Consider the following 11,553-nt stretch of genomic DNA (forward strand, 5'->3'; position numbering starts at 1 on the left):
CGTTCACACGTATCCTTGGTTAATGGGCAGTCTTGATGGGATTGTTTAGACAGATTACGCAAGGTCCCATTAGAGTATCTTATCAAGTCGATCGGTTTACCATGGTCAGTAACTTTACGAGATGGATAATCCGTAGAAGTAACGTTATCTAGGTCTAGTTGATCAATTACCTGTACTGTGGTATCCGAATTCGGAAATCTTCTTCCAAGTCTTGACAGGAAAGTGAACACTAAAATCCACAAAATTACGGCTAATTGCTCCCGAAAATGCACAAATGACTTGACCATTTTGATCCTTGGGCAAATCCACGCATCTGAGTTAGCAACTGAAGCAATCAGCACATTAGATCTGGTATTAACACAACATTTAGACGGAGCACCATACGAGAGCGACCTGTACAGGCGCTACGTATTTATCATCAAATAGTGTGAGAGCGGTACTTCGCAAACCAAAATAAGCAATTAATCGATAAACTAGGTATATCGAGAAATCTTGTTTCTTGCTGATAAACTTGGCTTCTCGAAAATAATTCAACCGTAAAACCGGGCTTCTCGATTAATTGCATATTTTGCTTGCAAAGCACGCAATAAGAATACCCAATTTCGTAATTCTTGTTGGGAGTGGATTTTTTTTTCCAATTCAAAGCTTGGCTTGAGCTCCCGGCTTGAGCTTTTTCTTGAAGCTGGACCCCCAGGACCCAAGCGTGTGTCCGCCCACACCGACTGATTAAACAAACAAATAAAAGACATGAGACATGCAAACGGGGCTTCACCATGCATGAACGCTACAATAGAGAATTTAAGTTTTGTTTTTTGATGTTGTTAGGTGATAGTTAATGCTCTAAGCTGTATGTACTGGGTAGATGTTAAAGTTGCGTTTTCAATTGTTCTATTATGACTGGTGGTCCTTTTGTTATATTATGACTAGCGGCCGTGATTTTTTTCATTATGACTAGCGGTCCTTCTTTTTATTATGACTAGCGAACCACTTTTTGCATTATGACTAGCGGTCCTCTTTTTCTATTATGACTAGCGAGCCTTTTTTTCTATTATGACTAGCGGTCCTTTTTTTCTATTATGACTAGCGAGCCTTTTTTTCTATTATAACTAGCGGTCCTCTTTTTCTATTATGACTAGCGAACCTTTTTTCCTATTATGACTAGCGGACCTTATGACTAATGAACCCTTTTTCTTATGACTAGCGAACCCTTTGTTTTATTTATGACTAGCGAACTCATGGTATAGGAAACTACACGTTATGACTAGCGACCCTTATGACTTATGAACCTTATGACTAGCGACCCTTATGACTAGCGACGTGTAACCATTCGCAGTAAGCAATACTCTTCACACCTTTTCTAAATACGTGAAATAGATACAGGTCTTGTTGTCTCAGGTTATCGACCTTCAACACATATAAGTGTTTCCTGCTCTATCAAATCACGACACCTAAGTACCTTATCATTATCTAACAGCTGGGATGTTTTCATTAAATGGTGTTGTGTTTTTTCTGTGCATATCAAATTTTGAAACTAATTCATTTTGTTTTCTTTTCAGATCAAATTGATCAAGATTATTAATACGGTATGACAGGTTTTGTTACGATGAATAGTGTAATGTACGTGCATGTATGTAACGCGAACAACTGATCAATGTTTGTGTCAAAAGCAGATCTGTTCTTGACGATAGTTCAATCATATGATAACATCATAATGCGACAAATTGGTATGTCATCGGTACGACATTGTTCTCATAAAAGTAACATACCTTTAGATGTATCACATAACAGTCATTTTATGATAATATGTAACGTGTCATGTCAAAACGAGACACTTTTGGGCAGGTTATCAATTTTGAGGTTTTTACATATCTTAAATATATTTTACTCCACAACGCCGTTTTCCCCAATGAAATCGGACATTCCTAAGCGAAGATATTGAGTTCGTAAGTTATGGTATTATAAAAATGGAAATTGAGATATCGGCCTTTAAAAATATTATTGATAATGTTGAGAGTATGAATTACCTTGAAAAACGTATCAAACAATACAAGACGCCAGTTATATTCCGGTCTGAAACTATCAGACAATATTTTTAACATTAATAACATCGCAAATTCGCAACAAACCCAAATTGTGAAAAAATCACCCGGATAGATTTTTGGCTATATCTCCATTTACGATCCTGCCCAAAAGTGTCTCCTTTTGACATGACACGTCACATATATTGGTATCACTGGATAGAAGAAACCATGGATATGAGTTAACAACACATTACCGTTTGTAAGACTAAGATAATCTTCAGCAAATCTGTATTCATAATATAGGGATACGTTTGTACACTATGAAGGATATAAATATAGAATAGACACGTTGGGTAGTTTAGCCTTCTATGACTTATAATGCCATCAGCTCCACTTAATTGAATAGTGGTAAAAACCGGCGCAAAAGTCATCACTTATTGCCGCTTCCGGGTTTTTTCCTTAATAACACCATGAATTATTATTTTCAATTCTGATTGAATTCTGGTTTGGTTTACACCATCCTACCTTGGGAATGCCATAAAACATATTTCCTTTGGGCTTTCACAATAGAGGCAATTACAATCAATTTCTGAAGAAGTATGAATGATATATAATACCGCAGTGTAAATATATTTCCTCGTCCCGTTTAGTTGCATTTTTACTTTTATCAGATTATTTAAGCTGCTAATGAGCGTTTCCACACGGGCCGCGAGATCCGATTTTATAAATGCGTACCTTCCGCTGTCCGCATCACTATAAGCGCATAGTTGGGCTACTTGGTGATCACTTTTCGCTACTCGCTACTCGCTACTTGTCAAGAATGGGCTTTTTCTGGTGTCATGCCGCGGCAGTAACTTGACGTACTTCCCTTTTAATTTAGCTGATTTATAAAGGTTTTGAGCCTGAAGCTCAAAATTATAATTACAACTTCCCATTAAATACCAGAAGTTCTTAAGTCAAGTAATTTTCTGCCAAATTGGGTGATTTGCATTCTAAATTCGGATAAATCCACCCAAATATCTGGTATTGTGCGGGTTTTTTCGGAAGCTTAAAAACTTAAAAAGGCTATTTACAAATATTTCCCCCGACCTGGTGAGCCAATACGCTGCGCCTTGGCACTAAATAATTTTGGCAACACATTCTACACGTGCTCTGTGAAACACATCTGGAAAATGGTCATACAATACAATACAATACAACCAAGCATTTATATAGCGCCCTCCAAGGACCACAGCGCTTTCCAAAAAAGAACACATATAATAATAATAAAACAATAATCAATGCATTCTACATAATAAAGATACAAATACCAGATAAGCAAAGAATTAAACAAACAGATGAGTTTTTAAATTGGTTTTGAAAATGTCCAGTGTTTTGGCCTGCCTGATGTTGATTGGAAGTGAATTCCATAGACGAGGACCTGCGGTTTGAAACGCTTTGTCACCGGTGAGAGTCCTGGTTTTTGGAACAATGAGAAGTGTTCTGTCAAGTGATGAACGAGTGGCGTACTTTGGTTTGCGAAATGTGATCAGTTCTTGCAGGTATTCCGGAGCTTGTGAGTTGACGCACTTGTATGTGATGACCAATAGCTTGAATTCGATACGCTTACGGATCGGTAGCCAATGAAGATGGCGTAACAGAGGGGCACTAGATGTATCACGGCCAACCATCATTATAAGTCTCGCGGCTCTATTTTGTAGGCGTTGCAGACGAGTTAGGTCATATTCAGTGGCTCCAAACAGTAAGGCGTTACCATAGTCTATGCGAGAAAATACAAGAGCTTGAACAGCCAGCTTGCATGTGTCCAGATCTAAAAAACGACGAATCCTGGGAAGATTGCGTAGGTGAAAACTGACGCACTTCACAACTGATGAAATCTGACTAGACATGTTTAAAACTGGATCGAAAATGACTCCGAGATTCTTCAGCGTCAATGTAGGCTCAATGATGACACCATCAAGATTTAACTTGATACCCGAAAGATTACTTATAAATCTCGAAGACGCAGCAATATAAAACTCAGTTTTTCCTGGTTTAGCTGCAACTTGTTTTGTGACATCCAAGATTTTATTTGATGTACACATGTCTTGAGTCTGTTGAGAGCTCGCTCACACTCATCAGGAATTCGCGGGTCGAATGAAACATACACCTGGGTATCGTCAGCATAAATATGAAAACTGACATTGTTCCTGCGCAAAATGTCCCCAACAGGATGAGCATACATTGTATATCCCCTGGGTCCTAAGATGGATCCTTGCGGCAGGCCAAAATTCAATACATGCTCGTTGGAGAACTGTCCTGAAATACAAACACGGTTTTTCCTGTTTTTAAGATAACTAGCAAACCATTGTAGAGCGCAACCCTGAATATGAAAAGTATGACAAAGTCTGTTGACAAATATGGTGTGATCGATTGTATCAAATGCAGCCGATAAGTCGAGCATGACGAGAAAGACTGCATTCTTGTTGTCAATTGCTGAAGCAATGTCATTCTTTACCCTAAGCAGTGCTGTCTCGGTAGAATGCAATGGTTTATAAGCAGATTGGAACGACTTATTTAGGTTATTTTGATTGAGATGCTCAGTTAACCTACTAGAAGCTACCATTTCAGCAACTTTAGCAACAACCTTGATATTTGAGATGGGCCTGTAGTTCTTAAGAATATTAGGATCCATACTCTGCTTCTTAATAACGGGTGTTATGATAGCATCTTTCAAAGAATCGGGAAAAATACCTGTATTAAATGACACATTGACAATTTCAGCTAAAATTGGAATGAAAAGAGTCGAATGGTCTTTGAGAAGCCACGTCGGTATCGGATCGAGCAGACACGATTTATTAGAGCACTTTTTGAGGGTGCGATCAATCTCCTCAAGGGTAGCCGGCTTCAATTCATGAAGCTTCGTAACATCATGACTCTCAATAGATTCAACTCCTTTCATATCATCAGACAGATTGTGAAGATTACAAGTCACATCTGCACCATCAGATATACACATATTATTACCGTCGATGGAGACATTATTAGAAACACCAAGTCACTTTCCATGTCCAGATTCTGTCTAATCGTTTGGATTTTGTCAACGAAAAATCAGCAAATCTTTCAGCCAATTGACATTCAGAATCGGAGACAGGAAGTAACTTGGTATTGTTATTAAGCAATGAATTAAGAGTTGCAAATTGCTGTTTGCTGTTGGCAGTAAAAAGCTTGTCATGAAAATAACTACTTTTTGCTTTTACAATCAAGTCCTCAACAATGTCCTTTTGCACCATATAACGATCTTTATCAGTATTCAACCTGCTTTTTTTTTTTTTATTTTCTAAACGCCTACGATCGCGCCGAGCCTCATGTATAGTGTCATTGTACCAAGGCATACGAGGCCGAATAGTATAACGTCTTGTTGTAAGCGGACAATGTTTGTCAACGATGCTACTGAGAGATGTTTCATAATGTGCAACTAAGTCATTAGCGCTGACATCAGTAGGCTTCGCTTCTAGAAGATGTTTATTTAGGTCACCTATAAAGGTATTCGTGTCCATATTGTGGTAGTCACGTGAAGACTTCATTATCTTTACAGGGTCAGGTTTCTTCCTTTGGAGAGTACATCCTACGAAGAAATGATCAGAGTAGAGTATCGGTTACTTTCCATTCCACAATTAAGTTGTCTTCTGGACGGGCTATCAGCAGGTCGATGGTATGACCATCCTTATGAGTCGGGACGTTAACGGATTGCTCTAGACCTGCATCCAAAATCGAGCACGTGAATCGCTTAACCTCAGATTTTTCCGGCTCGTCCATGTGGATGTTAAAGTCTCCGGTAAGCAAGACCTTTCCCGGTAATAAGGAAATGTCACCGAGAAAGACTTCAAACTCATCTAGAAACTCACTCGTTTTGAGACCATTGGATGTAGATGGATATGGTCTGTAAACGGCAATTAAACGGATATCTTTAGTCTTTCCCATAACACACGCATGCTCAAAGGTCTTAGGTGCAAGTCCAGTTGGTGTCAAATGGAGATCAAGCGAAGACTTGTATAGGATGCCTACGCCTCCCCCGCGGTCATCCCTGGGAACGTTGATGAAGGAATAACCACCAGGAACAAGTTCACCAATTATTACATGATCGTCAGTTCTAAGCCATGTCTCCGTTATCACAAAAATATCTACATCATTCTCCAGAACATAGTCATATGCAATTGATGTTTTGTTACATATCGATCTTGCGTTCCATGTGTGGACATTAAGCAGGTTTGGATTATAAGGTCCAATTGGACGTAGAGCAGATAGATTAGCGACTCTCTGGGATTTCTTAACAGGCAGTCGATCTGATACCAAAACTGAAATATTTCTCAGTGTTCTTCTAAAACCGCCTCTTGTACCTCGTTTTCTTATGCGTTTCTGTTTTTGCTTTATTGGCAAAGTACTACTTTCACATTGGTGATCTAAACATGGATTTTGAAGTAGATTTAAATCAGCCAGTCGTTCACACGTATCCTTGGTTAATGGGCAGTCTTGATGGGATTGTTTAGACAGATTACGCAAGGTCCCATTAGAGTATCTTATCAAGTCGATCGGTTTACCATGGTCAGTAACTTTACGAGATGGATAATCCGTAGAAGTAACGTTATCTAGGTCTAGTTGATCAATTACCTGTACTGTGGTATCCGAATTCGGAAATCTTCTTCCAAGTCTTGACAGGAAAGTGAACACTAAAATCCACAAAATTACGGCTAATTGCTCCCGAAAATGCACAAATGACTTGACCATTTTGATCCTTGGGCAAATCCACGCATCTGAGTTAGCAACTGAAGCAATCAGCACATTAGATCTGGTATTAACACAACATTTAGACGGAGCACCATACGAGAGCGACCTGTACAGGCGCTACGTATTTATCATCAAATAGTGTGAGAGCGGTACTTCGCAAACCAAAATAAGCAATTAATCGATAAACTAGGTATATCGAGAAATCTTGTTTCTTGCTGATAAACTTGGCTTCTCGAAAATAATTCAACCGTAAAACCGGGCTTCTCGATTAATTGCATATTTTGCTTGCAAAGCACGCAATAAGAATACCCAATTTCGTAATTCTTGTTGGTAGTGGATTTTTTTTTCCAATTCAAAGCTTGGCTTGAGCTCCCGGCTTGAGCTTTTTCTTGAAGCTGGACCCCCAGGACCCAAGCGTGTGTCCGCCCACACCGACTGATTAAACAAACAAATAAAAGACATGAGACATGCAAACGGGGCTTCACCATGCATGAACGCTACAATAGAGAATTTAAGTTTTGTTTTTTGATGTTGTTAGGTGATAGTTAATGCTCTAAGCTGTATGTACTGGGTAGATGTTAAAGTTGCGTTTTCAATTGTTTTACCCATTTTTTCGGACAACGTAACTTGTACTAATTTTTAAAAATTTAAGATAACATCTAGGGAAAAAAATTTGACCAACTTTGGTTGAGAATGCTCAATTTTGCAAAGTTAGTGAAGTTGATCAAAATTCAAAGAAATATAATATTTTGTCTTAAATATTTGTATCTATATTTAGTTTTTGAAAATTAAAAAAAATATATTGAAGATTTTTTTTGGTTATGTGGCCCCAAAAATTGGGTAAAAACTTTTTTTTTTGTATTTTCTCCAAAACTAAGCATTTTTTTCCACATTTTACCTCACAGATGGAATTGTAAAATATTACAATTCTAAATATGTACATACTGTGTAGACTCTTAAGTTTAGACCAACAATTTAGCTGTTGTGAGGCCTAGCAGAAAATTGAATCGACCGGTCCGGTGTGCGAAAAACAAAATAGGTCCGAACCGGGCGGGATCGTTCAAAATTGTTCAAAAACGGTCGGGCTGGGTTGCTATTAATCAGTAAAGATCAGGAATAGGGTGAAAATCAACTAAAACTTCCAAGATTTTTGACTGTGATTACATTAGTGCTGGAATAATAGTAAAGCAAATTGAAGTTTAAAAGAATTTTGGTTTAACCGGAACTTGTTTCTTTTTCTTGTGACTAAAGATAGCTAAATATAAAAACGCCATCTACGTTGATAATATAAACTTGGTTGAGTGTCATTGTAGATTCTGTTTGCAATTTCAGAACCTTGATACACGCAGTAAATACGACAAGTGAGATGAAACAAGATCAACAGGTTTGCAATTCTATTTTTATGGGTAATCCCAAGTCATTCTGTGAAAGGAGCAAACATCACGCCTTGGGAATCTATAAACACATCAATCAATGACATACGACAATCTACTGCCGAGATATATACAAAAAAATGCAATGCATGTTTGTTTGATTATTTCGTTGCAGAAGAGGACTGTACTAAAAGTATATCTAAGATTCTTGAAAATAATACCAAAATTAACTAGTTTGTCGGTTTCATTTTTCATGGACGAAAGCATCTTCAGAATATTGATTGATGATTCAGGTTGATTCTTTGTTCCGGTAGGATGACTTCCGACCACAGAGGGTAGGATTCAGGAAATTTGACGATGTTTTAAAAGTAAACGCTCTTTTAAAGTCGGAAAATCATTTATCTGTTGTTCACCCGTTTGAATTAATCAATATCTTTTGCAGTTGATTTTCAAAATTCAAAATACTCAGTTGTGAAATGACCAAGTGTGCCTCTTCAGTGTTTTTAAAAATCATACAATTCTGTTGATGCTTTCGGGTGGACAAACCTTGCCCCGCCGGGAACTCACTGTTCCTCTTCGGGGTGCACACCACACACCGACATCGCCTGGCTAATAATTACTTGGTACAGCAGGGATACTAAAATAAATACCCGGGATCGATACACGTGAATTTGCTATGCACGAGTTTGATATGATAAGAAAATCTTTGGATACCGGTGTAGAAAATGATGAATATCTCCCGTAAATGATTTCGTATAAAGAAACCAGATGTGGTTCCTTGCACATGAATATATATTTTGAACAGATATGATAGTCGCTAGCGTGCGCTTTGAGACAGTAGCTTGCGTCTTGAGTCTAAAACTGACAATAATTCCGCAATAATTCTGATTTATATGTGCCGAATTATATAGCGCAGTGTATAGGCCAATCGTGAAGGTTGTCTAAAAGGATATGACCTATGGCATACCATGCTTGAATGACACACAGCGAGGTTAGTCACCGAGCTAATCGGGGCTATTGTCAGTAGCCTTAGTCAGATGTCCTTCAGCCTATTATGCGACTGAACTATTAAACAGGTCGATATGTATAATGGCCATGCGTGGCGGTGGATTCAATCTACCATGGCGATTTCTACCATGAAGATATCGGGGCGATGACACTGTGTACCATTAAATAGCCCCCATAGACTTTGTGTACAAACAGAGTCTGGGAAAACGTCATTTTCGTGACTCCAGAGCGACTCAGTTCTTCAAAGCTTACCTTTTCTGCAAGTCGAAGGGCAGATGAAGACATCCATTGTAGAAATTATAATTATACGGAGTCCAGCATTTTTTCGCAGAAAATGCCGACTAGATCACCCTATAGCCCACACAGCTTACGCCACCTAGCGAATAGCTTGGTGTATCTAAAATGTAACACATTTTGAAAGTTTAGCCAAATTGTCATAAATAATCAGATTCTGCTCATTTTTCACAGACAATCTATTTCCCAGGCCTAAATGAGGATTAAATATGAATCAGGGCCTAATAGTTGGGTTTTAAGCCTTTTCTAATGTATTAAATTCAGTCTTCTTGCACGTTTCCTCGTTTGAAACACTGATTTTTTTCCTCCCAAGGTGTAGGAGACTTGTATTTACTGGTATGCACTCTTCAGTTTTCTAGTGTGGGACAAGGATTCAGGAGAGGTTTATACGAGTTAATTCGATTCGCCCAACTGAAAAAACAACGATCATCGATCAATACTCTGAAAATGGTTTTCGTCCATGAAAAACGACACTCTCAAACGAGTAAGTTGGGTTTTCTTTTCAAGAATCTCTTCAGTGTATCAATCTAGAGTTGTGTAAAGGTAATGTAATATATATAAAAAACAAAACTGTTGCGAAAATGTTTATATAAGAATTATTTGCATATATGCATACATATTATACGATGTACGTACGTAATTGAACTGTTGAATATGGTGCACTTTTGAAGACACCAATTGCAGAAACCAATTTCCCCAAATTCCCGAGAAAAGTAAATCAGCTGACCATTTCAATAATTTGAGGTATATTTAACACAACGCTTTACACAATAGAAAAAACAAAACCATGTAGGGATCCTACAAAGCATTGGTTGCACTAATGTAGCAAGAGCATGTTTCCTAATATTACCATAAAAGTGTGAAAGTGATGTAAGATCTTTTATAGTTATCTTGAAATGGCATCTACGTGAATTGATAGATTTTTTTTCTCAGATGGGTTCAGGATTTTAATTTCATCATTAATACGTACATATGAAGTACCTTCTTTAATTAGCGGCTGCTCGAAACTGAATTTCATACAGTGCGGCTCCTTCTCATCTAAACGTTGTTCTCTTCTAGTATATATTAATATTGATATTGCTAAAAATTAATTCTATTGAAAAGTAGTTCTGACGATGGTGAATAATTAAATAAAATGTATTGATTGGAAATTGTATACTATTTGATTGGAAATTTTAGACTCTTTGACATTACCAATTCTATATTGATAAAAAAAAATAATAGATTGTAATAAAATACTCCTGAGTCCATAAACATACAGCACTAATATTTTCCCCAAATATTTGAACCAAGGGCTGAAAACGTGCATTTTTAGGTGCTTCCATATATAATTATATAACGATCTATTAGAAATTAACATAGAATACTAAGATTTAGAGTAATGGTTTTGCTTACACCTGTGTCAAGTCTTTGAATGTTGCGACTGCAATTGTAAGAAACGTGCAAATTTGCAAAACAATTAGTGCTGTATTTTTCTAGAATAATATACGATGGTACAAAATTCTGTACATAACGTGATTGATTTGCAAGAAAACTTGGATAAAAAGTAATAAAGTAATGTTTTTACTTGTAGACAGAAATCAATGAAAGCACGGACGTTCGTCTGTTCAAGCATCCATATAAAAAGATTACAGTCCTGCCCCCGTATACAGCCAAGGGTGTTTTACGTAACACAGAAAAGTGATTTAAATGTAACAAAAAGTAATGGACAGTTTCTTCCGGCCATTTATTTTTAACAAGTTGGTACTCAAAATGGACATTATTCAGTGTTGGACGTGATGGCCGTTCACCTTTACACTGTTTGTATAACATCGGTGTAGGATTGGAGACATTCAATTAAGTGACATGTTTGTTTGTAAAAACACTAGTGAAGTGTCTAAAGCTGAAAAGTACAATTGTAATTGGTTTTCTTCATTCACCCGTGTAGGCCTAAAGGTTAACATAAAAACAGCAGGCAAGGTCATTTTTATGGACGTATAATCAGCAGATAAATAAGACAAGTGAAGTGTATATTTATTATTTATTTATTTATTTATTTATTTATTTATTTATTTATTTATTTATTTATTTATTTATTTATTTATTTATTT

At 37.2% G+C, this 11,553-nt stretch overlaps 1 protein-coding gene across 1 annotated transcript; it reads right to left on the reverse strand.

The window, feature by feature from the left end:
* Nucleotides 1-3,346: 3,346 nt before the first annotated feature.
* On the reverse strand, nt 3,347-3,910 carry LOC140160094 (uncharacterized). The gene has a single exon (XM_072183368.1). It carries the CDS (start codon nt 3,908-3,910, stop codon nt 3,347-3,349), a length of 564 nt encoding a protein of 187 aa, XP_072039469.1.
* Nucleotides 3,911-11,553: the final 7,643 nt, after the last annotated feature.

Source organism: Amphiura filiformis, chromosome 9, assembly GCF_039555335.1.
Source record: "Amphiura filiformis chromosome 9, Afil_fr2py, whole genome shotgun sequence".
In the NCBI taxonomy this organism is placed as follows: Eukaryota; Metazoa; Echinodermata; class Ophiuroidea; order Amphilepidida; family Amphiuridae; genus Amphiura; species Amphiura filiformis.